The sequence below is a fragment of the Argopecten irradians genome, chromosome 9, assembly GCF_041381155.1.
Source record: "Argopecten irradians isolate NY chromosome 9, Ai_NY, whole genome shotgun sequence".
NCBI lineage: Eukaryota > Metazoa > Mollusca > Bivalvia > Pectinida > Pectinidae > Argopecten > Argopecten irradians.
The window spans coordinates 28,340,938-28,368,653 of record NC_091142.1 but is presented as its reverse complement, the minus strand read 5'-3'; the positions used below and the strand labels follow the sequence as shown (position 1 = coordinate 28,368,653).

General features: G+C 36.8%; 2 protein-coding genes across 2 annotated transcripts; one reads left to right on the top strand and one right to left on the bottom strand.

Moving 5' to 3' along the window:
- Positions 1 to 3,612: 3,612 nt before the first annotated feature.
- Positions 3,613 to 12,374, bottom strand: LOC138331960 (derlin-2-like). The gene is made up of 6 exons (XM_069279862.1): positions 12,189 to 12,374; positions 11,001 to 11,066; positions 8,534 to 8,701; positions 7,574 to 7,769; positions 6,430 to 6,520; positions 3,613 to 6,137 (listed from the first exon to the last, which is right to left on the bottom strand). Exons 1-6 carry the CDS (start codon positions 12,279 to 12,281, stop codon positions 6,011 to 6,013), a joined length of 741 nt encoding a protein of 246 aa, XP_069135963.1. The 5' UTR covers positions 12,282 to 12,374; the 3' UTR covers positions 3,613 to 6,010.
- A 205-nt stretch (positions 12,375 to 12,579) lies between these two features.
- Positions 12,580 to 26,948, top strand: LOC138331961 (sin3 histone deacetylase corepressor complex component SDS3-like). Its single transcript, XM_069279863.1, has 9 exons — positions 12,580 to 12,737; positions 17,800 to 17,866; positions 18,057 to 18,204; positions 18,900 to 18,959; positions 19,356 to 19,452; positions 20,988 to 21,095; positions 24,662 to 24,833; positions 25,912 to 25,996; positions 26,793 to 26,948. Exons 1-9 carry the CDS (start codon positions 12,623 to 12,625, stop codon positions 26,886 to 26,888), a joined length of 948 nt encoding a protein of 315 aa, XP_069135964.1. The 5' UTR covers positions 12,580 to 12,622; the 3' UTR covers positions 26,889 to 26,948.
- The last annotated feature ends 768 nt before the right edge of the window (positions 26,949 to 27,716 follow it).

Sequence of the window (27,716 nt, the reverse complement as noted above, 5' to 3'; positions counted from 1 at the left end):
TTTTGTTGTTTGGTTTATTTTGTACCAGATGTTTAAGATAGTACAGTGAACCCAGGAGGATCCGGACATAGATGGTCTGGATATATAACTCCCATTACAGACAGATATATTCGGGAACAGATCTGAACAGAATCCAGCAGACCGGAGAAATCTTAATCCGGAGGATTTGGGGTCGGACAAGAATGTTTGGACTATTGAGGGTCCACTGTACATGTGTACCAGTATGTGTTACAAAGGGTTTTAACTTTTCCCTTTAAATAACTTCTTCTCCAAACGTTGCATTTGGTGGCCTATAGTAAGAGACCAATATGTAATCCTACCAAATGTGGTATAATAAATTACAATAGATGTACCTTGACTTTCATTCAAGGCATCATTGATACTCCAGGGGTTACTATTACTGTCATTATATCAACTCCTGGAGTATATCCTAGTAAAACTGGAGACAACAGAACAAAACAAGTAATTTAGTCCTTTGATGTACATCAACAGAATCATAATGATACAGTAGTTACTTGTTTGTAGTCTTTGCAGGCCTGTGATTGGTCAGAATTTTCTGTTGATGATGGGCTTTTCAAATCGCTTTTTTGTCCGTGGTCTGTCTGTAAACAATGCTTGTTACCGCTTCTTCTTGAGAAGTACCCCACTAATATTTCTCAAATTTTACTTGCATGGTTCCCTTGGTCTTTAGGAGTTTTGTGCTGATTTTCAGATTGATCGGAAAACAATATGGCCGCCAGACAACCATCTTGGATTTGTGAAGTTACTGTTTGTTACTGCTATTTCTCATAAAGTACTAAAGGGATCTGTCTCAAATTTCATCTGTAGGTTCCCCTAGGAGTGTCATGCTGATTTTGAGAGTGATCAGGAAAACAATATGGCCGCCAAGAAGCTATCTTGGATTTTGGTAGTTGATGTTTGTCACTGTCATTTCTTAGAAAGTACGGAAGGGATCTGTTTCAAATTTCATATATAGGTTCCCCTTAAGCTCTAGTTGTGCATATTGCATTTTGGGAGACATCAGGCTTCAATATAGCCGACTGGCAGCCATCTTAGATTTTGGTAGTAGATGTTTGTTACCGCTATTTCTCATAAAGCACTAAATGGATCTGTCTCAAATTTCATATATAGGTTTCCCTAGGGCCCCAGGAGTGTCATGCTGATTTTTAAAGTGATCAGGAAAACAATATGGCCGCCAAGCAGCTATCTTGAATTTTAGTAGTTGAAGATTGATGCTGCTATTTCTCAGAAAGTGCTGAAGGGATCTGTCTCAAAGTTTCATATATAGGTCCCCTTAGAGCCCTAGTTGTGTATATTGCATTCACTTAGTAATAACTAATCAGGTAACAAGATGGCCCACCGGCTGCTTTCTTGGATTTTGGTAGTTGAAGTTTGTAACCACTAAGTACTAAAGGGATCTGTCTCAAATTTCATCTGTAGGTTCCCCTAGGAGTGTCATGCTGATTTTAAGATTGATCGGGAAAAATGATATGGTCACCAGGAAGTCATCTTGGATTTTGGTAGTTGATGTTTGTCACTGCCATTTCTTAGAAAGTACGGAAGGGATCTGTTTCAAATTTCATATATAGGTTCCCCTTGGGATCTAGTTGTGCATATTACATTTTGGGAGACATCAGGCTTCAATATAGCTGACTGGCAGCCATCTTAGATTTTGGTAGTTGATGTTTGTTACCGCTATTTCTCATAAAGCACTAAATGGATCTGTCTCAAATTTCATATATAGGTTTCCCTAGGGCCCCAGGAGTGTCGTGCTGATTTTTAAAGTGATCAGGAAAACAATATGGCCGCCAAGCAGCTATCTTGAATTTTAGTAGTTGAAGATTGATGCTGCTATTTCTCAGAAAGTGCTGAAGGGATCTGTCTCAAAGTTTCATATATAGGTCCCCTTAGAGCCCTAGTTGTGTATATTGCATTTACTTAGTAATAACTAATCAGGTAACAAGATGGCCCACCGGCTGCTTTCTTGGATTTTGGTAGTTGAAGTTTGTAACCACTAAGTACTGAAGGGATCTGTATCAAATTTCATATATAGGTTCCCCCAGGTCCTTCTTGGATTTTTGTTTGCAAAGTTTCTTACTGCTATTTCTTATAGTGTACTGAAGGTCTCAATTTTGTGTAGGTTCATCTAGGACCCTAGTTGTACATATTGCATTTAGGGGACTGATTGGTCAACAAGATGGCTGACCAGCAGTCATCTTGGACTTTGATAGTTGAAGTTTGTTAGTTACCTCTATTTTACAGAAATGGTTGAAGGAATTTGTACGTTTTTAGGTTTCCCTGGCCTAGTGCTGTAATTGTGCATATTGCATTTTTTTGCTTGATTGATAAACAATATGGCTGACTGGCTGTCATCTTGGATTTTAGTATTTGAAGTTTGTTACCACTATTTCTGAGAAGTTACTGAAGGAATCGGTGTCAAATTTCATGTGAAGGTTCGCCTTGGGCTTTAGTTATGCATATTGCATTTTGGGAGACATCAGTCTGCAATATAGCCGACTGGCTGCAATCGTGGATTTTGATAGTAAAGCATGAAAAGCAGAGAAAAGATCTGTCTTTCAGTTGTCGAACATAGATCATTCTTTGGTGGGTGCCAAGAACCCTCTGGGATCTCTTGTTTCTCCTGTCTTCAGTTTAACTATGAGATTGTGCAGGAGTGAAAATAACGTCAGTAATAGTAATCCCTGGAGTATCGAGGGTCGATGCGTTCAAGGTCATAGGGGTCAGAAAGGCTAAAATCCTTAAATGACTTGTCAATAATTATGATGCCTTGAGGCTTGATATTGAATCTTGGATATGCTGGGATAACAGCAAATAAGTTTACTAAAATGAATTACCTTGACCTTCATTCAAGGTCATAGGTGTCAAAAAGGTTAGAATTTTAAAATTACTTCTTGTCAATAACAAAGACACCTGATATTAGGCCTTGACATGCTAGGATTATCGGCTAATAAGTTTATTCAAATAAATGCCATCGACCCTCATTCAAGGTCAGCATTCAAATAAGTTACATGTGGTCTAAAATATTTAAAAGACTTCTTATCAAAAATGACCTCCATATCAAGACCACAGTGGTCCAATAGGATAAAACCTTTCATGGACTTCTTGTCAATAACTAGGGCCTAGGTACCAGATACTGGGTCTGGCAAACCCAAGTTTGTTTAAATTTATCTGGGCCATAATATGCAGTTGTTGACTGGGGTTGAAGGCAACATATGGATTTGTTGGACCTGAAGACAAACTGTTGCCTGAGGCCTTCGGCCTAGGACAACAGGTCTTGCCCGAGGCCTTTGGCCTAGGACAACAGTTTATGTGAGGGTCCAACAAGTCATATGTTGCCCGAAAGCCCAGTCGATAACTGTTTTGTTATAAGCCATTGTGACGTCACTCCGGTCCAACAGCATATTTTAACAGTTAATTTTAACAGTTCTCTGGACCGCTCGACAGAATGGTTCATTTATTGGCACTTTTGTCTACAGAAACTATTTTGTCTATAGAAACTATTTTATAGGGGTATAGCAATTCTTATTGTATTTTTTAGTATGCACCACGATTATCAGGTAGTGAAACCAATAAAATAAAAAGAAATAACAGTTATTTAAAATCACTTTTTATTATTTTATTGCACAAAATATCTCAATTTACAAGTTTTACCATCTTTAATTGTAACTTAAAGCTAAAGAATGTTTAATAAAAGCAGGCATCAGTTTGACAAGTGCCCTAAAATGAAAATTGACCCCAATGTTTACAATTGTCTTCATAAATAAAATGTACCTGTACTTTTCTACAGTATCTGTAGATCTAGAGATAGCATAACCTTTCATATTCCAAGATGATCTTTTTTTCAATGAATTGATAATTGGTTGAACAATTCATGGTTACAAGTATAACAAGAGATCTCAGAGGGATCTTGGCGCCCACCAAAGAATGATCTATGTCTGACAATGGAAAGAGGGATCTTTTCCCTGCTTTTCAAACTATTTCAAACACACGACATATAAAATTTGAGACTGATCGCTATAGTACTTTCTAAGAAATAGTGGTAACAAACTTCATCAATGAAATCTAAGATGGCGGCCGGTTGGCCATCTTGTTTACCGATCAGTCCCGAAAGGCATTATGCATCAGTCCTAAAAGGTACTATGCACAAATAGGGTACAAGGGGAACCTACATATAAAATTTGAGAAAGATCCCTTCAGTACTTTCTGAGAAATAGCGGTAACAAACTGTAACAATCAAAATCCAATATGGCCGTCGGTCCGCCATCTTGTTTACCAATCGGTCCCAAATAATAATATGCACAACTAGGGTCCTTGGGGAACCTTCATATGAAATTTGTGAACGATACCTTCAGTACTTTTTGAGAAATAGCGGTAACAAACTTTAACTATCAAAATCCAAGATGGCCACCTGTTGGCCATCTTGTTCACCAATCGATCCCAAAATGCAATATGCACAACTAGGGTCCTAGGGGAACCAGTATATGAAATTTGAGAAAGATCCCTTCAGCACTTTTTGAGAAATAGCGGTAACAAACTTTAACTATCAAAATCCAAGATGGCCACCTGTTGGCCATCTTGTTGACCGATCGGTCCAAAAATGCAATATGCACAACAAGGATCCAAGGGGAACCTACATATGAAATTTGAGAAAGATCCCTTCAGTACTTTTTGAGAAATAGCGGTAACAAATTTTAACTATCAAAATCCAAGATGGCCGCCTGTCGGCCATCTTGTTGACCGATCGATCCCAAAATGCAATATGCACAACTAGAGTCCTAGGGGAACCTGTATATGAAATTTGAGAAAGATCCCTTCAGTACTTTTTGAGAAATAGCAGTAACAAACTTTAACTATCAAAATCCAAGATGGCCGCCTGTCGGCCATCTTGTTGACCGATCGGTCCCAAAATGCAATATGCACAACTAGGGTCCTAGGGGAACCTACATATCAAATTTGAGAAAGATCCCTTCAGTACTTTCTGAGAAATAGCTGTAACAAGAATTGTTAACGGACGGAAGGACGGAAGGAAGGACGGTCGGACCACGGACCACGGTCAAAAGGCGATTTGAATAGCCTACCATCTGATGATGGTGGGCTAAAAATTCACTAAATTTACTTCATTTGACAATTCAATTCATATAACGTGATAAGCATCATAGGTAGATATAAAATTTCTAAAAAATATAGAAATGTATTCATAAATTGTACACAATACTAGTAGTCAACAAACTTTCTGAGAGATAACTATATACACTTCAGAATACTTACATCTACAAATGATATATATACCACAAAAATTCTTCTCAAAATTTCTTCAACATTTTAACAAATAAAGTCCGCTAAAGCAATACTCCATCTTTGCATATTACAGTCGACTCCCGTGTGGGTAGGTATCCATTGTAACATCATTGTTTTGTGCATGAAACCAACATCGTTTTCTCTGTCGCTCAAAAACATATGATGTCATAATCAATTTCTACAATATTTCACAGGGATATCCCGTGGTTGCTCAGGAAAAGATATCTCTATCTTACACAGGGGAGTGTAAGACAGCTCACACGCGCTAGACAATAACGTGACGTCATCAATACATGCAGTGCGCATTGTAGATAACGACGTTCCTGCAATAACGGCGCGATGAAAAAGCTGGAAACCAAGTGGAATTTCATCATTTTTTTTCTACTAAGTATGGGAGAAAAAGAATCATACATGGGTCTGTGAAGTGGACAAGGATATCTCAACCCTCGTGAAAGATTTTGGCTGTCAAACCTGGGCAAGCCCCGGGTTGACTGGCCAAAACATTTCACTCAGGTTGAGATATCCCTGTCCACTTCACAGACCCATGTAAGATTCTATTAATCTACTCGCAAGGACAGATAACTCTGTAAAATGCAAATACAGAATCACTTATGAAGAGGAAACATCTACTGTTTTGATTACAGTAACTGTACAGGATTCAGAAATGTTGTCCATTGTCTGTTTGTGTTTGCTAACCCTGGTTAGCTTGTTCTCTATTTCCAACAGCTTGCCCCTCCCCCCAGTCAAACCCTCCAGGCCGATCTTCTGGGAGGGGGTTGTAATTGGGGTCGTCAGGTGCTCCTTCCAAAATATATTTTCTGAAGAAAAAAGTTATCATGTGAAAAAGTGAATCAAAATCCTTTCTCAGGAGACAACTGCAGGAAATCATCGTTTGAAAAGGAGATCCTGATCGTTAAAATAACATGATAACTAGCACACGACTAATCTAACTAGCCCTTCATTACCCATAATAAAATGTGTCCATATACTAGTCTCATAAATAAATGAATCTTCTGTCATAACGGAACGTATGTCATAATATCAAAGAAATAAGATATTTTGCATAGAAATTTACATGATGTGTTACTAGCATGTTATACATGTACTTACAAAAATGCCGGCGTTTTTAATAATTTGAATCCGCCATTCTGTTGTGGGAAAACATCTTCTAAGAAGTAATACACATGTCCAACAGCAATACCTAAAAATATGAAAATCATGAGTAAAATGTTATTCGTAAACTTAAAACACAGACACAATGTTACACAAATAGACATTACTCTGTAGAGATAGACACCACTTACACACATATAATTTTTTATTTATATTTAGACTGTAATCACGGGAAAAAATTATTTTTATTTCCTAGTACATCGGGTGTGTTTTCTGTTCAACACTGGTAGAGGTTGACATCTTCTTGACGGTGCTTTGATTGTTGATTTTAAAAATGATTTATTTAATTAAAATGATTGTTTGTGGGGTGATTGTATCACAAGAGTTTTAAGCATGAATAAATATACAATTTGCAGTGATGTAAGGTTTTGAAATAACAAAGGCATAATAACATAAAGATACCCATAACTATAGGCCTGATTTTTGCTGATTTCAAGTACAGTATAAAACGATAAACTTTACTTATTTTACATTCATTGCAATACAGCTGCACTACTTAAATAAATCTTAATTTCCAGTGTCCGAATCTCAGGAAAGACATGTATCGTGCTACATAAGACAAAATCTTATTTGAAGGTCTGCTGCAATGAATGAATGTCAAATGCTGAGTGACTTTTTCCAGCGATTTTGTGATTTACAGTTATAGGGCTCTACCTATTTATAATCAGAACAATTTCGCTGAGTTAAATTTTCACTGTATCTTATTATTCGCGAAATATGCAAAATTAAACACACACAAAAACCGAATGGTTCACAGTATATTTTTTTTTTATCACATAACTGGCCTTGCCAGCCATGTCATAAATATTGTAAGACACATATGTAATACAAATATGATGTCACAGATGAGCTGGATTTCTACCTTTTTATATAGAAATTAAATTAAAAGTTTTACTAATATCACAATTAATTGAAGTTATATGATAAATATAATCTTACACTCGTAACTATGTGATATAAAATCTATCAAACTCGTTAAATAATTTGATATGCCACTCGTCTAACGGCTCGTAAAATTGATGAACCTGTTTGATAAATTTTATATCATATAGCCACTCATGTAAGATCCTCTATATCTTACCCATCAGATCAACAAGAACAGAGTTCCCCAGCAGGACGGAGAAACCAAGGAGGACCCAGGGTAGATAAGGAGCATGGAAAGTCATCAGACCGAAAAAGTTCATCCGGATATAGGGATTCCTTCTGCTCCATACATACACCAGCATTATAGTGAAAGCACTGCCGAGAAATACTATATTCACAAACAAACCAACAATCTGAGTGAGAGTTAAGGATCAACAACATTTAATGAATAAATCTTTAATTCAATCCACAGTATACTGTAAATATTATTTTCTTAGAGAGTGCAATTTTTGTGCACATTTAATTTTTAAAGTTTATGCATGGCTAGGCCTGCAGGAACACATTAAGGAACCAGGATCACCTTCAGAGGAACTTAATATCCAGAACAATCATTTAGTATTGACCATAGTCTTCAAGAATGTATTTGACATAGCCTTGGAAATTATACCAAACACCAAAAGACGACAGGAGTTTAGAAAGCAATAATAATGATGGTAAAAATAACCTTAATTTCTTCACAGCATTAATAAATGATAACAAATTTATATTTCATAAAGTTAAACTAAAAAATAAAAAAAAAAACCAATTCCATAAGATTGAAAACTTCTGAATTTTAGGATAATCATGCTTGAATGGGTTATCTCCCCTCGAATATTGACAATGATATGGGACAAGTCCCGACCACTGCTTTTTTAACCAAATTATAAAACTAGAATTGTCGCCAGAGTAGACAACTAATACTCCCTTGCACAAATTTAATATCAATAGGAGACAATGCAGAACCTTATATAGTTTGCTCAGTAAGTAGTTTAGGAGGAATTTGCCAGATAAAGTTGTGTCTACAGAAAGATGAACGGACAGATAGACAGACAATCTGATTCCAGTATAACCCCATTTACTTTGTTGCAGGGGTTTAACTACAAAATAAATATAGGCAATTACAGTATGTAAAGGATACAATCATAAGCGCAGCTCCAAACAGAATCATGAAGAAGAAATCAGCTGTTCTGTTACGAAACGATCCCTCCTCTAATAGACGGCAATAGCGGTATGCAAATATCATATTAAATAAAAAATTAAACCCTATAGGTCCGAAGTACATAAAATTTGTTATCAATCTCCATACCTGAAAAGAAAGAAAAGAAATAAGGTAAAAACAATTACCGATACTGGGATAATTACAATCACATATATTCTAATCATTTAAAAGAGATAATGCATAATTGTGTTATAATTTAATAATGAAAAAGTAGAAACAATGTGAATATGAAATTAGGCCATACAAAAGATATTTGTTTCTTTCTTTACAAAGTAAATAAAGGGGGTGGGGGAGGTATCCAACGTCCTGAGGGTGCTGGTCGGCGAAGATTCGGTGGAGGAATCCGAGGTGGATACTAAAAGTATTCAACAGCGCCCCATAGACGATAGTGAATAGCAACTGTAAATGGGATGGAGCATCAACACCAAGGGTTCCGTGCAAAACTTTTATTTCGTTTACATGTTTCAGATGGCTAGGCCAACCGTCATCAGAACAAATTTACATCGGTATATTCAGAGCTAAAGTGTAAATTACGGTTCAAGAAGTGACGTCACATAAATTGTTAACGGATCACGTGTTCTAAACAATAGACGGAGCAAAAATTGTGGATGTAGAATAAAATATAGTAACATATAAGTATCAATGAAAAAATACAGTGTCTGAAGGATTGGTTGACTATGATTTACATCAAAGTTTTAAGTACTTTCAAAAATGCCATATACACTGTATATAGCCACTGTGGCGTTCCATAGGTGAGGTGGTTTCTCATCTTGGCAGAATGTAGAATCTAATGTTTCCTCGTGTACATAGTCCGAGTATTTATATGGTGAAGGATGATTGTCTTCAGGAAGGGTGGTGTTAGACTCGGAGTCACTGATAGCCAGGTCCTCCTCTAACGTATTGGTTGTTGAAATTGTTGTCTCTTTGGTGTACCGGTTAGTATCTTGGACGACTCTAAATTTAGCTGCCCTCAGTTGTTTGTTGGTGCAGGCTTCCGGTGGTGGTTTCCAAGGCGTAGGTTTTTTGGCTATTGACTGTGGGTTGTATGGTACTGTTAGTACTGTAATGTTGCCTTCTGGATGCGACTTCTTGACATGGTTTTTCGCTGTGTCGATGCGGCAGTAAGATTTGTGGCACTTGTTGCAAGTGTATCTGGTAGGGTTTGCTGAGTGTTTAAGTTTCATGTGCCGGCGTAAAGCTGATAAGTTCCCAACGGTGGTGGTGCAGTGGAGACAGGTTAATCTTGTTTTGTTGGTTAGCGGTGGATTCTTTGAAGTTGTTTTTGTCTTAGCCATGGCGGAGGTTGAGACCAGACGGTTCCAGAGATTTGAGCGTGTCAATCCACGTCTCCTCAGTTCTCAGACGAATGTTGACGTTATCTGTTGTCTGGGCAATGACAATCACTTTGACGTCATCGATGCGGTGGTTGTTGGACGTAAAGTGGCGGGAGACAGGTTTGTATTGGTTGGCACATCGAATATCGGCGAAATGGCCATGCATTCTCTGACGGATAGAGTTGGATGTTTGTCCGACGTATTGTATGTTGCACTTCTGGCACTGTAGTAGATAGACGACACTGGTGGTTTCACAACTAAGGTTTTGTAGAATGTTGTAGGATTTCTTTGAGATATTGCTAGAGAAGGTTTGCGTTCGGATAATGTATGGGCACACATGGCAAGGTTTCCCACATGGGCGGCATCCTTTGATAGAACGTGTGCGGTTGACGGCTGCTTTTACTAGTAGCTTCTTGAGGCTGGGTGCTTTCCTATTCGCAACCGTAATTTGACTGTTCCGAAGAGGGTTGTCAAGGTGGGGTTGTGTGAGTAAACTTATATGTTGGTCCAGAATTCGTTTTACCGGTGGGTTCGCCGGGTTGTAAGTAAGGATGAACGGGATCTTGGGGGGTTTGGGAGTTCTCCTAGGGTAAAGTAAATCCATTCTTGGAATATTTCGCGCTCTGTTGATCGCTGTGGAAAGGAGTTGGTTAGGGTACCCACGGGCCCGAAACTGGGTACGCAGGTTCTGGCAATGTTTGTCGTATTCTGGCAAAGTGCTGCAAATGCGACGGATTCTAAGGGCTTCTTTACAAAGGATGATACCGGAAACACATACATATATTTTATTTGGCCGTACTGGTTGTTGTTATGAATCATGACTATTTAATGTTTAAATTGGTGTCATTTCTTAACATTGAAATCATACATATGCTTTCTTTCTATATAAAGTTTCAGGACTATCATTTAAGGTTTTTTTTATTACAGTTGCATGTACAATAAAATTGATCTCCGAAGATCGAAGAAATTGAAGACCTGTCAGTGATAAATAGGTAAGTGAACCATTGTTTCTTTGTTATGATGATGTGAACAAGAACTAAGTGATCACTTACCTGGTATTTTCTGAATATAAGTTCTGGATTAAAATAAATTTGGAAAGGCGTTATAACATCAAGTTGCTGGGGAAAAAAAGAAATACATGTTAAGGATTATGCAAACAATTGTTACACATCAGTGATATAGAACTCTGTAAAGAAGTATATATATAGCATTTAGGAAAGTAATAGATTAAAGAGAAATGCCTATATCAAGAGATGTACATCATATATCTCCTGGGTTGTTTCCCTTGGTGGTCACACTCATAGCCATCCTGCTCTATTTATTATATAGCAAGTTTCATAGATACTGTTTGATATGCGGAACAATTCAACTACAATCTTTCATTCTTGAAGTTGACTTGAAAAAAACAAATCATTTGTATGATATTGATTCATAAGCTTATAGTCAACTTATATATATATGTGACCATGATGTGTTAATTCTGCTGTATTTTGGCGACATTTTTCAGGGAGATAACACTATAAAAGTGTTCCAATAACTGGGAACATCAACTAAGTTCTGCTTATGTTGTCCACTTTTGACCATTGAATTTATGGAAAAGCCCTGAGTAAATTTAGCACAGTTCTAAAAATAAAATTTGCCTAACTCTTTGAAAGCGAGAGTGTGTGGAAATGTTAACATGGACATAGCCAGGCGTGAGGACTTTTTAGGATGCCTAAAATATAAATTACTTTCTTCACATGCAGAGCGATTTCAATGAAAAATTTTATTTTTCTATTTCACAAGAAATTATACTGGATATATTAAAACCATTTTTACCAACTTCAGCCATCCATCCTTTCCCTGAGATTTTCACTTTAACACTTATATATAATTAAAGAATAATATATTTTCCGCTACGACAGTACATCTATAGCTAGCCGTCCTTAAAAGGATGTTAAATATAAGCAGTACAAACCAATAAATCACTTTGGGTACAACAAATTATATAACTGTTTTGTAAAAAGAAAACCTCAAAAAACATTGATAACCCATTCTTCAGGATCAATAAACATAAACAGTTTTATGATAACAGAGGTTTGTCTCGAAATATTTACTGAAAATAGTCTATATATTCCTGGTATGTTTTGATTTTGTCTACACTGTTAGGATTGCTTCCTTCGCCAAAAGGACATGACAACATTGTCATTGACATAAATCGAACTGCTCATTTGTAAAATAGATTCTACAGCTTTTCTTACAATTGCAACCGTCGTCAATACGCATGCTGTTGTGTACGCCCGCGTAACCGGGGGCATTTGCATGTATTCTTGTTGAAAGGTCTGTGCTGCCATCGTGCTCTACCGCTGTGGTGTAAATGGTATAATGATACGTGTACAATGCAATGTTGATATTTCAGAAATCTGTCAACACGACGCACGCGCAGGTTTGCGGAAGTGAAACTAGAAAGCAAGTCTATAAAATAACCGATAAAATGTATAAGATCATTTGGTGTTTTACATTGTCACATTTTTATGAAATAAAATGAAATTTAGTGAAAAAATATTTTTGAGCTGCAAAGATGAGTTAAATGATACCTCTTTCCTCTATAATGACAGATTGTATAATACTAATCGACTACATTTTTCTTAAGCCCTTTGTGTTCCCCGGAAGTGTGTTCAAAGAAGAAAACATCATGGCATCTAGTTACACATCCTCGCCGCGCTACATGAACGACGACGATTTAGATGATGATGACTTGTTTGATTTCGAAGATGATCGAGATTTTGATGACAATTGTACTGATGAAGGTAACTGGTTTAAAAGATATGCTTTTGTGCTTTTAAAATGTTGCAACCATTATGTTTTGACAAATGCCTGTTGACAAAGCTCGAATATTTTGATAATCATTCATAAATATCGGTGAAGATTTCTTATAATAAAATGTGTAATTTCCCAGTCTACCATACAGTTCTTTCATATGTGCTATTTATCAGTATTAGATAGCTATTTTTAATGGGGCATGTAAACAAACGTAGTCGTGGAGCCGGGACGTTTCGTCCCATACTAGTGCATCAATATAGGTCAAGTCGACCTCTTTGACACTATGGTCGTTTTCATTTAGTAAATCCTGACGAAAATGCATTTTTTTATACACGCCTGTGTTGGCTTTTGTCAAGGCTCACCTGAAAACAACATAGAATCACAAATCACCAGATCCGTCTTAAATTCATATGGTCCAATCAGTCAACAGTATAATAAAAAATGACGGATATATATGTAGACTGGACAACAATATTGGGCTTGTCTTTTGGTAACCCCCCTTTTTTTAAATCCAGTGTATTGCACTTGCATTTCAGCAATTATCAACTTTCTATGTAAATTTTAGATTTGGAAATAGAGGCAAATAATGCCAGTTTTCATAATAACTGACAAGCATTTCATATGGTAGACAACCATTTTAGCAGAATTTAATTTCCACAGCTTTTGTTTTTAATCCATGATTAAATAAATGATATGACTATTAGCATAATTCTATTAAAGAGTTGTGGACTATAGCTAATTATCTAAGAGGCCACCGGTCAGCCTATTAAAAGAATTTGTTATGTATTTATTATTTCGCTGAGTTGAAATAACTTAAAGTTTCTCAAAAGTGTCTAACATTGTCTTGTTTTTGCTAAATATCAAATATTGTTTGAGTATTGTACAGAAATAACAATGAATTGTTTACCTCTGACACCATGTCTTCTGTTGTAATGTACAACACTTCAAATTGATTAACTTTAAGTAATTGGAATATGCACAAATATGTAAGGAATAATATCATGAAAAATATTCAGATACATTTTTTTTTTGGACTTAATATTCATGGTATTAATTATTATGTTTTGCGATCAGATGCAATAGGTTTTGAATTCAAATTATATATATAACAATTAACCAGAATAATATATTTCTAAGAATTTTTTTATAAATTTATGTATCTTTATTCAATAGTATTCAAATTTTATAAACATTTAATAAAAACAATTAAAAATGAATAAGCAAAGTGACCATAATCATATATATACCAATACATGTATTTACCAGCTGCAGTTTGTCCACATGTAAAGCATTGAACACTAATCATTGTTACCTCCCTTTGTTAAGTAAAACATGATCTCATAGGGGAATCCCCATATAAATTATAAATAGCTTTATGATGGCTTCCAATGGAGGTAAAGTATTGGCACAGCTTGTGTTTCTTTGTGACTGCAGATAGTTTGTCTGGAGCTTCCTGGAGTGTAGTTTAATAGCTAAATAGGTTTAGGTTGTCTGTTCAAATGCAGCAGATTGTTAGCCAATTTCCATGGATATTGAAAATAATATAACTCCTATCATTGTAGTCAATTTATGCTGATTCATGTATTCTTTCATCACATGATTAGGAGCTATTTTTAGTCCATTTCTCATAAATTAACTCATTTATTAACAGTTTATTGTTATTAATTATTTATTATCCACAATTAAATGTGCATATATTATATGCAATTCTAAAATTGTTATACTACTTTTTTTTTTATTAAAACAATTACTTTTCAAATTTTGATTAAAATCATTTTTCAAAGTGTTAGCTAGGTTTAAGTGGTATTAGTCATATCATGGACTGCCCATGCATTGTGCACCAAGGCATTCAGATGTTTGGTAATGTACATGCTTTTAATTTAAGTAAATCCTAGTATTTGATATAATATATATATACTACAGCATATGATATACTAATAATAACAAAAATGATAATTTATTAGTCTATTGAAGATTTTGATTAACATGATGTTAATTGGTCAAAATGAAGTTTTAGAACAACGATAATCTATTAATAGAACAGGAGATGATCTCATTTCAACAATTAAAGTTATAGTATAGCCTGTACAATATTAGTAAATATAAAATATTAAAAAACTTCAGAATACGTGTCAATTAAGTTTTGTATCCGTTAATGAAATATTCAAAAGATTCTTAAAAGAATTAGGTAGATATTTAAGGAATAGCTCAGTTGTTATTTTGTTTTATATATAAAAAGTGATGTCGTAAATGCAAAATCTAAGTGCTTATTATTGTTATATAAGATGATAAATTTTTTATAGCATTTACAACTACATTTACATGATATGTTTATGTACTGTCATTTAAGGGCATGACTTTTTAGGTCACCTGAGACGAAGTCTCAAGTGACCTATTCTAATCGCCTTTTGTCCGTCGCCGTGCGTCGTATGTCCGTAAACAATTTACATTTTCGTCTTCTTCTCCAACACTGCTTAAGCAATTTCAATGAAATTTTGCACAAACCTTCTAAGGCATAAGGCCAATCAAAATTGTGAATTATATGGTCCCCACCCCCCAGGGGGCTGTGGGAGGGGCCAAAAGGGGTAAAATTGAGTAAAATTTCAAAAATCTTCTTCTCTACTCACAGATGTGGTAGAATCAAATACTCTTCATAGATAGAAAGGTATTAAGGTCCTTTACAAAAACTGTGAATTATATGACCCTGGGGTCTCTAGTTTCCCCCTGGGGAGGGGGTTAAGTTTACTATAGTTTATATTGGGAAAACACATTTTTGTGCATTATTTGGTCATTTGTAATAGGAAATGAGTCAAATGTTGTCAGAATTATCAGTATGAGATGGCCATATAATCCTTTTAAAAAATTTTCTATGACTGACCCCCAGGGGCATTAGGGGCGGGGTCAAAAGGGGTCAAATAGGCTAAAACTTCAAAAATCTTCTTCTGAAATTCTGGAAATGGTAGAATCAAATACTTTTCATAAATAGAAAGGTCTTAAGGTCCTTTACAAAAATTGTGAATTATATGACCCTGGGGTCTCACGTTTTCCCCTGGGGAGGGGGTCAAGTTTACTATAATTTATATAGGGAAAACACATTTATGAGCATGTTTTGCTCAATTTTCATTGGAAACGAGTCAAACTTGGTTAGAATTATGAGCCTGAGATAGCATTTTAATATCATATCCACATTGGTTCTGGCCGACCCCCTGGGGGCAGAGGGGTGGGGCTAAAAAATGGTCAAATAGGCTAAAACTTCAAAAATCTTCTTCTGAAATTCTGGAAATGGTAGAATCAAATACTTTTCATAAATAGAAAGGTCTTAAGGTCCTTTACAAAAATTGTGAATTATATGACCCTGGGGTCTCACGTTTCCCCCTGGGGAGAGGGTCAAGTTTACTATAGTTTATATAGGAAAAACACATTAATGAGCATTTTTTGCTCAATTTTCATAGGAAATGAGTCAAACTTGGTTAGAATTATTAGCCTGAGATAGCATTTTAATATAATATCCATATTGGTCCTGGCCGACCCCCTGGGCGCAGAGGGGCGGGGCAAAAAAAGGGTCAAATAGGCTAAAGCTTCAAAATTTTTTCTAAAATTCTGGATATAGTAGAATCAAATAATTATAGATGGAAAGGTCTTAAGGTGTTTTATAAAAATTGTGAATTATATGACCTTGGGGTCTCGCGTTACCCCCTGGGGAGGGGTCAAGTTTACTTTAGTTTATATAGGAAAAACATATTTGTGAACATTATTTGCCCAATTTTCGTAGGAAATTAGTCAAACTTGATTAGAATTATAAGCCTAAGATATAGCATTTTAACATCCATATCCGTCCTCGATGACCCCCTGGGGGACCAGAGGGGCAGGACCAAACAGGGTCAAAATGATTAAAATTTCAAAAAATACCTCTAAGTTCACAGGTTTGATGGAAGCAAATACTCTTCATAGTCTTAAAAGTCAAATTTATAAATCACTGACCAACTTCAAGGCCCAGCATATAGTGTTTATATGTCTTTAATTTGTTTCATTATTTGTTTCATTATATATTCTAACTCAGGTGACCGTTAAGGCCCATGGGCCTCTTGTTATTTTGAAAGTATACCTTCTTCCAATTCTTGGAATCTTTTGTGAAAGCTTTAAGACATTTATAGAACTTCTGGAAATTGTTCAATTTAGCACATGTTCAGTTGAACATTTACCTGTGTGAGGATGGCGCTGGCCATGGGTTCTGTACCCTAGCGGAGACATACCATAGTCTATAAAGATGGTAGTTTCTGCTCCTGCTTTAATTAGTGGTTGATCAGCATAGACTGGTTTGCCCATTGTTGGTTTAATTGACCAGTGTGCTTGTTTGGTGTCTTTGGCATAATGCTAAACCATCTACTATTATGAAAAGGGCAAGAGTTCTATGTATCACATGGAGACACAAGATATACATGTATACAACATGCAGACATTCACAACTTATTGCACCAAACCATGGTTTCTGGTAATATAGATAACTAGGACCCATTTTAAAATATTGGTAATTGTCAGCTGATTACAGACAATCCTGTAGTGTTATATATTGAAAACAGGCATATAGTATTCAACCCAATAAGCATCGAGGGCGCTTAAAAAATGAAGCAACTCAGGGGGCGCTTAATAGATACAAATTTGCAATTGCATTTCATAAAATTATTATAAAAAGTAAGCCATCAATCGATTTGCGAAAGAAATTGATAAGAAAATCAACAAAGTTTTCATATTTTCTGTCTGCATTTAATTCAAAGTAAGTGAAATTGAAGTATAAAAAAGGGCTTATATGAATGGGGGCCTTTATTGGGTCAAATACTGTATACTTCATATTTACAACTATTATAGATAAAAAAAAATGAAAAGAAAACATTAATTACATTGGTTTAAGTTAGCTTCAATGGGAAAATGACTGTCTGGGCTCTAATCCTTTGTTGTTTTGTCCCCTTTAAATCTAAATATGTGCAGAAAGGTTATATTTACCTGGCTAAATCAATAAATTCTGACCCTATCAACAATTATTTTCTACAGATACAGAGGATGCCAGCGAGACCGACATGGCCAAGCAACAGACAGAATATACCGAGATCAAAGAACAGTGAGTAACATTCTAAAGGTTCAGTAGAAGCGCTGAAATAAAAAAAAACAGCAAAAAACTCCACCACTTAAAGTTGCACCACTTATATACAAACCATGTCAACTTGTACCGGTAGTTGATAGAAGTACATCAAATTACTATAATTGAAGAACACCTGAATTCTAAATCTGTTGTACCATTGACACTATAGGATGTACCAGGATAAGCTTGCCCACCTGAAGAAGCAGCTGCAGCAGCTCCAGGAAGGTACACTGCCAGAGTACTTAAAGAAACGTCGCAAGATCGACCAGCAGTTTAAGGAGCGTATGAGGATTAATGAAATCTGGAGGGAATACGAGGTAAATCAGGTGGAGGCCTGCTTCTTCACCACTTTAGTATATCTCCTTGGTAACTCATTCACCCCTGAAGATATGTTTTGGCTCTTCTGATTCAAAGACAGGAACAGTTCATTATAAATTTTGAGGGGTGAAAGAGTTAATTAAAGGGAGACAAATTAAAGCACAACTCAGTAGTACTTATTGTGTTGTTTTCCTGATTCTAGTTCTTCTTGTTATTGTTTTTGTCCTTGATCACTTCCAAACTATTAACTCATTCACCCCTGGATTAATAATGAACTGTTCCAGCCTTTGATACGGGGGTTTCGAGATCTCAAAACAACATGGGTAAAGCACAATTTACTGTCAATTAGTCCCACCTTCTGGTGATTATGACATCAGGAAACTTTTCTCGCGTCAAATGATGAAGTCATAATGACTGGATGTAGGACTTATCAACGGTAAGTTGGTACTTTACCCACGTCGTTTTGGTATCTAGATAACAATATGTTATTGATGGCAGTGGCATCATCAGAAGAGAAGTTTCATAGAAAAATGTTTTCATATGATAGCTAGGTTGTAGGTGACACATCCACTTCTTTAGAATTATTGTTGTTTTAGTTTCTTGTGTTTAACTCATTAAACATTCAAAATGTACATATGTATATGCAGTCACCATGTGCACATTTTGGCACATACTTAATTCTGAATTTTTTCAGTTGGAAGTTGTTGATCGGGACTATATAATAGAGAAGAAGATTGCAGCAAAAGACTTTGAAGTAAGTGATTCTTTTCATTGTGACAATTAACATCAACAAGATGATGATTAATCAGCATATACATGTAGTATATATGTTTTGATGGTGATTGAAAAATTGGGAGCTCCTGGAGATAAATCATCAACTGATGGACAGTAATTTTCTAATTGAAAGAAATATTTGTCCTTCTTAGGTGAATTAAACAATAAAAGCAATATTATTGTTTCTTTGTTAATTCACAGCTGCTTTAGCCATCATCTGGTAGAGGGAAGATAGCTTTTAAAAGTAATTAAAACCTGTATTATCCAGACACCTCTCTATATCAAACAAATATACTAGTCCTGATGACGTTTGGTTTAGACAAGTTACACTAATATTACTGTTCAAAGTTTGAAACTTAAACATAAATCTCTGTAGGAGAAGAAGATAGATCTGAAAGAGCACCTGATAGCTGACTACGAAGAGAAGAAGAGGAACATTGAGAATGAGAGGAGCTCTATCGATTTAATGGGAGGTAGGGTTGGTTTGTTTTCAACTTATTTACCCCTGAGGCACCCATAATGCAATGGTAGCATCCTTATAGGGTGGGGATTCAAAATTGTACAAATGATGGGGCTGACCCCCCGGGGACCTGAGGGGCGGGGTCAAATGGGGTCAATTTGGCTATTTCCATAAAACGACTTCTTCTCTGAAACTAAGCAAGAGATAGCACTCATAATGCAATGGTAGTATCGTTATAGGGTTGGGATTCAAAATTGTACAAATGATGGGGCTGACCCCCAGGGGGCCTGAGGGGCGGGGTCAAAAGGGGTCAATTTGGCTATTTCCATATAAACGACTTCTTCTCTGAAACCAAGCATGGGATAGCACTCATAATGCAATGGTAGCATCCTTATAGGGTGGGGATTCAAAATTGTACAAATGATGGGGCTGACCTCCCGGGGGCCTGAGGGGCGGGGTCAAAAGGGGCCAATTTGGCTATTTCCATATAAATGACTTCTTCTCTGAAACTAAGCATGGTATAGCACCCATAATGCAATGGTAGCATCCTGATAGGGTGGGGATTCAAAATTGTGCAAATGATAGGGCTGACCCCCCCGGGGGCTTGAGGGTCGGGGTCAAAAGGGGCCAATTTGGCTATTTCCATATAAACGACTTCTTCTCTGAAACTAAGCATGGTATAGCACCCATAATACAATGGTAGCATCCTTATAGTGTGGGGATTCAAAATTGTGCAAATGATAGGGCTGACCCCCCGGGGGCCTGAGGGGCGGGGTCAAAAGGGGTCAATTTGGCTATTTCCATATAAATGACTTTTTCTCTGCAACTAAGCATGGTATAGCACCCATAATGCAATGGTAGCATTCTTATAGGGTGGGGATTCCAAATTGTGCAAATGATAGGGCTGACCCCCGGGGGCCTGAGGGGCGGGGTCAAAAGGGGTCAATTTCCATATAAATGACTTTTTCTCTGCAACTTAACATGGGATTACGCTCATAATGCAATGGTTACATCCTTATAGGGTTTGGATTCAAAATTTTGCAAATGATTGGGCTGACTTCCCTGGGGGCCTGAAGGGTGGGGTCAAAAGGGGTTAATTTAGCTATTTCCATATAAACGACTTCTTCTCTGCAACTAAGAATGGAAGAGCACTTATAATGCAATGGTAGCATCCTTATAGGGTTGGGATTTGAAATTGTACAAATGATAGGGCTGACCCCCGGGGCCTTAGACGGCAATACATGTAGATGCGAGGTCAAAAAGGTCAATTAGGCTACTACTTTCATATAAATTACTTTGTCTCTGAACCTATGTATTGGATAGCATATTTGTATGGTATCAATAGCATCATTGTATGGTTGTGATTCAAAATTAAACTTTGGAAGTCAATTTTGCTTATTTTTCTAATTGTCAGAGTCTTGTGATAATTACTAAAAAAAAAACAGGTGAGCGATACAGGCCCTCTGGGCCTCTTGTTTTCAAAATGAAATTGTATGTATTATTTTAAACAATGACAGTGACCTAATAAATATAACGTTTCCTTTGTAGGATTTTTGTTGTCTGATTCCATGGAAGTGAAACCAATAACCACAAGGAAACTACGGCGACGACCCAATGACCCCATCCCCCTGCCAGAGAAACGACGCAAACCTTCACACAGATATCCTTGTAGTAGATTTGTCTCTTACTATTTTTCAATTATTGTCATCAAATTTGTAAGCCTAATCATATTGTGTAGGTATATAGTTCTATGATTACCTATCTACAGACCCGCTATTCCAAAGGCATTAACGAACGTTAAATATACTAATTGACATCAGTTGATCACTTGCTTTTCAATTAATTTTCCCTACTTCCAGCATTTTACCATTCTGTTCTACGTGTGTTTGATCCTAAATTTGCGACTAAATTTGTGACTTTGCTTCTTTGCCAACTTGAGAAGATAGGCAACTAAATTTGCATCCTATACCAAAGAGCATTATATAAAAATTTCGCCACACATTGACGTCACACGTGGCACGCTTTCCAGTCATCGCTCATATTGTAGCGTTATGCCGAACAGCATGGATACATTTTTAGCCCACCATCATCAGATGGTGGGCTATTCAAATCGCTTTTTGTCCGTGGTCCGTCCGTCCTTCCGTCCGTCCGTCCGTTAACAATTCTTGTTATCGCTATTTCTCAGAAAGCACTGAAGGGATCTTTCTCAAATTTCATATGTAGGTTCCCCTAGGGCCCTAGTTGTGCATATTGCATTTTGGGACCAATCGGTTAACAAGATGGCCGCCAGGCAGCCATCTTGGATTTTGATACTTAAAGTTTGTTATCGCTATTTCTCAGAAAGTACTGAAGAGATCTTTCTCAAATTTCATATGTAGGTTCCCCTAGGGCCCTAGTTGTGCATATTGCATTTTGGGACCAATCGGTTAACAAGATGGCCGCCAGGCAGCCATCTTGGATTTTGATACTTAAAGTTTGTTATCGCTATTTCTCAGAAAGTACTGAAGGGATCTTTCTCAAATTTCATATGTAGGTTCCCCTAGGGCCCTAGTTGTGCATATTGCATTTTGGGACCAATCGGTTAACAAGATGGCCGCCAGGCAGCCATCTTGGATTTTAATACTTAAAGTTTGTTATCGCTATATCTCAGAAAGTACTAAAGGGATCTTTCTCAAATTTCATATGTAGGTTCCCCTAGGGCCCTAGTTGTGCATATTGCATTTTGGGACCAATCGGTTAACAAGATGGCCGCCAGGCAGCCATCTTGGATTTTAATACTTAAAGTTTGTTATCGCTATTTCTCAGAAAGTACTGAAGGGATCTTTCTCAAATTTCATATGTAGGTTCCCCTAGGGCCCTAGTTGTGCATAATGCGTTTTTGGATCGATCGGTCAACAAAATGGCCACCAGGCAGCCATCTTGGATTTTGATAGTTAAAGATTAATATCGCTATTTCTCACAAAGTACTGAAGGGATCTTTCTCATATTTCATATGTAGGTTTCCCTAGGGCTTTTGTTGTGCATAATGCGTTTTTGGATCGATCGGTCAACAAAATGGCCGCCAGGCTGCCATCTTGGAATTTGATAGTTAAAGTTTGTTATCGCTATTTCTCACAAAGTACTGAAGGGATCTTTCTCATATTTCATATGTAGGTTTCCCTAGGGCTCTTGTTGTGCATAATGCGTTTTTGGATCGATCGGTCAACAAAATGGCCGCCAGGCTGCCATCTTGGAATTTGATAGTTAAAGTTTGTTATCACTATTTCTCAGAAAGTATTGAATGAAATCTGTCTCAAATTTCATATATAGGTTCCTCTATGGCCCTAGTTGTGCATATTTCGATTTGGGACCGATCGATTTACAAGATGGCCGCCAAGGAGCCATCTTGGATTTTGATAGTTGAAGTTTGTTACTGCTATTTCTCAGAAAGTACTGAAGCGATCTGTCTCAAATTTTATATGTAGTATGTTTGCAAAAGTTTGAAAAGCAGAGAAAAGATCCCTCTTTTCCATTGTCAGACATAGATCATTCTTTGGTGGGCGCCAAGATCCCTCTGGGATCTCTTGTTGTAGATCCGGCCTTCGGCTGCCACTTGCCGAAGGGTAAATTGCGCTCCATTGTGCTGTATAGTTTAATATTTGTCTACTTTGTCCTGCATTACTGCTCGTATCCTATTTTGCAATCGTGTTCGTTTTGTATGTCTTCATAAAGGGGTAGATCGCCTTGAAAATTTGACAATTTTGTTTTGTCCGCACGGTTGGAATTACTTCCTTGTCCCATAGTCCTTTGATTCAAATAATCTGATTTCACAAGTTATGGGTCTGTTATATCTAGTGATTTGCCTTTCAAAATTTGTTTCCATAGGATGCCCTGAAACACTATTTTTGGCCTTACTATTGAAAAAATTATTTGATGATTCTTGACTCAGTTTGTTTCCGTTTTTCTTGTAAAAATCTTTTTTTGAAGTAACATTTGTTTCCATTTATCTTGTAAAAATCTTTTTTTGGAGTTACATTAATGTTATATTAGTTTAGTTTCCATTTGTGTCCTGAAACACCTATATAGGCTTCCTTTGGCCAATTATTGAATTTTTTTTCATTTAAAAAAATATATGTATAGATAAATAATATTTGGTAAAATTTGTCTCCAAGATAATATTTGTTTCTTATAATAGTTGATTTGTTTTCTGAGGTTGATATTACCATGTATTGGCCTCATCAGTAAGCTATACGCCGGTAGCCGTATATTTTTGGTCCCAGACAGCTGTCATTGATTGATTTATTTTCTAAGGTTAATGTTACCATGTATTAACCTCATCAGAATGTTTTACCTCGGTAACTATATATTTTTGATCGGTGGGGGTCATCATTGGTTGATACGTTTTCTTAGGTTAATATTATACAATTATCGACCTATTTTCAGGTGGATACGGTGAGTTATCAGCCCAAGTAATTGATATATCCCGAGGGTTACATCATTTACGAGGGTTGATAACTCACCGTATCCACATGAAAATAGGTCGATAACTGTTTTATTATATGACACTTACATATATTTACTCGGCTCTTCAAAAAGAATTAACTACAAAAACAGAATGGTATTTGCAAACTTTCTGTTTACATTTAGTTACATGTAGTATCGAAGGTAAATATCCAAATGCTTCTTGCTAACAGTATAGACTGGTAGAACCGGAATATTGTATCAACTGCAGCCCGTCTGGCATTCTTGAACATTTTCCATACATTGAAGTTTGCAGTTCATTTCTGTTGATCACAGTTGATCGCAGTAAACTTGCAGCCTTCCGCCATATATGTTGCTGACTATAATAATGACCTCACAATAGACTATCCCCATGTCATTGAATGCAGGGAAACTCCTGTTACACTATATTTGGGTACGACTCGACGTCAAAAGTGATTATGACGTCACATCTCAAGGGAGTTTCCTTGATCTATTTTTGACAAAGGTTACTGGACTCATGAGAGGTATCTGGACTGAGTCCAGTAACCTTGCGTGCTTTTCGCCACCGATTTCGAGGTTGATATCGCAGTTGATGAATACTTCTGAGAAGCGCATCGGCCAATCAAAAGACAGCAAAAGCATCAGTCATATAATAATACCATGTATTGACCACATCAGTATGCTATACGCCGGTAACTTTATATTTTTGGTCCCAGGATGTTGCACGCCTCATTGATTGTTTTGTTAGTCCTTAACCTCCTCACCTCAGCTGAATTTCTATCTGAGTGAGGAGGACATCATCGAAGACCTAAGGATTATCAACAAGGTCAGTGGCAAGCCTATCAGTAAGAAGTCTAGCCTGGTACACAGCTCTCTGGAGACCACGGTGGAGGCGAGGATTGACGACGGCCGTCTATACTACGACAAGCGCTGGTGAGCTCTCAAGCGAAGGAAAATCACCCTAACAAGCAACCATCTTGGATTTTGACAATTATAGTTTCATTTCTGTTATTTCTTAGAAATGCATTACAGATTTTACTCAATATTGTATGTATAGGTTATCCCTGGGTCAGCACCATAAAACTATTCTCAGACATACATAGAATTGAGTAAAAAATCTGTCCAAGAAAGTTTTATGGTGCCGGGTTCTGGTCCGCAATGCATATACTTTGTTGTATGATGGAAAAGCAGAAATCAGGTTTGACAAAGTTTCAAATTATGTGTAGAGTCCTTATGTAGTAAAATATTTTAATGTAAAGTAAAGAAGAGTATGTAATGCAGTGAAAAGATCCATATTTCATTTGATAAATTGAGATCTATCAATGGTGGGCATAAAAATCCATTTAGGATCTCTTGTGTACTTTTAATAGAATGATGAGAAATGTAAATATTGTATAGCCTCGGCCCATAGGGCAACATTTCTATGATTCTGCACGAGAGATTGCTATTGTTGGGAAAGTTTGATCTAGGAAATATAGAGAAATGGGTGTACAATAATATATACATTTTTTTGTATATCATTGCAGTCATATTGCAAATTCTTTATGAATAAATGTTCTTATTTTGTTGTGAAAAATGATATATCCCCAACACTCTAATACTTGAGGATTTCACCTGTTTGCTGTAGGATTTCACCTGTTTGCTGTAGGATTTCACCTGTTTGTTGTAGGATTTCACCTGTTTGTTGTAGGATTTCACCTGGTTGTTGTAGAATTTCACCTGGTTGTTGTAGGATTTCAACTGTTTGTTGTGAGGATTTCACCTAGCTGTTGTAGGATTTCAACTGTTTGTTGTAGGATTTCACTGTTTGTTGTAGGATTTCACCTGTTTGTTGTAGGATTTCACCTGTTTGTTGTAGGATTTGGTTTGTTGTAGGATTTCACCTGTTTGTTGTTAGGATTTTACCTGTTTGTTGTAAGATTTCACCTGTTTGTTGTAGGATTTCACCTGTTTGTTGTAGGATTTCACCTGTTTGTCGTAGGATTTCACCTGTTTGCTGTTTTCTTTCCAGGTTCCACAGAAACCAGCCTGTGTTTGTGGAATGTCGAGACAGTGCAAACTTCAATGGTGTTATCACAGCCATCGGCACACAGGAGGTAATTAGTTATATTTCAAATTGTCAAGGAAATTATGTTCATTAATTAATTATATCAGTTTTTCAACTCAACAAAAAGTGTTTGTCTTTATTGTAGTTTCTTCATTTTAAAATGTAACTTTTTTATGGTTACTACAAAATAATTTTGTGTTGTGAAAGATGCTCCACCACAGACAGAGCATAAATGATATTCATCATTTTAACAATAATTGGGGTTTAATCGTGTGTGTATATGTCTAATTAACACAAAAAATAATATAAAATAATTTATTTTGCTTTTGGTGCATGCCCAATCAGAACTTCGTTCAGTAAAGCATATAGTGCAACGGAATTTTTTCGGGATGCAATTAATTATTTTTCATATTTTGAACTTAAAGTAAAATTAGAAGCTCAAACTTTTCAATGGTGGTTATGGTGTAAATTAAGTAACTTTTGTAACTGAAGAAAAATACTAAATCGTCTGCTTCTGTTTTTGATAGTGAAAAATTACCATTTGTCAGCGGTGGAGCATCTTTAAGGGCGACACTAGGTTTAGATTTTTAGAAATAGGTTAAGACTAACTCTTAATATTTAAATATTTGATGGAAGATAAATCAATTAACTGGGAAAAAAGTGCCGCCTACAACTCTACTGTGAAGTTTGGGTTCATACCAGTGATGCATTTAATCTATTTCTCTGAAGACAAAACCTAAATACACAGAGGCCTCCCAAAACACAAGACATTCACACACACACAATACATTGAATATACATGTTTCTCTACATTATCATCTGACTTGTGTTTCCCTTTTTTGCAGATTTATGTTCGTAAGATTGAAGACAACTTTAAGATCCGGATCTATGTATCCCAGCTTCAGAAGGGACGGTACATGTTACGAAGGAGATCAACGTGATTCATTTTAATCTGATTCATTGTACTGTAGTAATCTCAAATAAATGTTCCCCTAGATAATTATATTGCTATTGTTTTTACTGTATGTTTTATCATGATTAGAGAGAGAAGAATTGACAGTAACACCTCAGACACCACAACTAAGAGTTGGTGGGCTAGTGGTAAGATACTGGACATGTTAACACCTTAGACACCACAACCCAGAGGTGGTGGGCTAGTGGTAAGATACTGGACATGTCAACACCTTAGACACCACAACCCAGAGGTGGTGGGCTAGTGGTAATATACTGGACATGTTAACACCTCCCACACCACAACCCAGAGGTGGTGGGCTAGTGGTAATATACTGGACATGTTAACACCTCAGACACCACAACCCAGAGGTGGTGGGCTAGTGGTAAGATACTGGACATGTCAACACCTCAGACACCACAACCCAGAGGTGGTGGGCTAGTGGTAATATACTGGACATGTTAACACCTCCCACACCACAACCCAGAGGTGGTGGGCTAGTGGTAAGATACTGGACATGTTAACACCTCAGACACCACAACCCAGAGGTGGTGGGCTAGTGGTAAATACTGGACTTAACACCTAGACACCACAACCCAGAGTGGTGGGCTAGTGGTAAGATACTGGACATGTTAACACCTTAGACACCACAACCCAGAGTTGGTGGGCTAGTGGTAAGATACTGGACATGTTAACACCTCAGACACCACAACTCAGAGTTGGTGGGCTAGTGGTAAGATACTGGACATGTTAACACCTCAGACACCACAACCCAGAGGTGGTGGGCTAGTGGTAAGATACTGGACATGTTAACACC

Excerpts from the sequence above, each read along its gene's own strand:
- LOC138331960 (XM_069279862.1), bottom strand. The coding sequence starts at position 12,281 with ATGGCAGCACAGACCTTTCAACAAGAATACATGCAAATGCCCCCGGTT. Across the intron at positions 6,521-7,573 it reads TGTTCTTGTTGATCTGATGG|GTATTGCTGTTGGACATGTG; the intron begins GTAAGATATAGA and ends TCATATTTTTAG. Across the intron at positions 6,138-6,429 it reads TTAAAAACGCCGGCATTTTT|AAAATATATTTTGGAAGGAG; the intron begins GTAAGTACATGT and ends TTTTTTCTTCAG.
- LOC138331961 (XM_069279863.1), top strand. The coding sequence starts at position 12,623 with ATGGCATCTAGTTACACATCCTCGCCGCGCTACATGAACGACGACGAT. Across the intron at positions 12,738-17,799 it reads TGACAATTGTACTGATGAAG|ATACAGAGGATGCCAGCGAG; the intron begins GTAACTGGTTTA and ends TATTTTCTACAG. Across the intron at positions 17,867-18,056 it reads TATACCGAGATCAAAGAACA|GATGTACCAGGATAAGCTTG; the intron begins GTGAGTAACATT and ends TTGACACTATAG.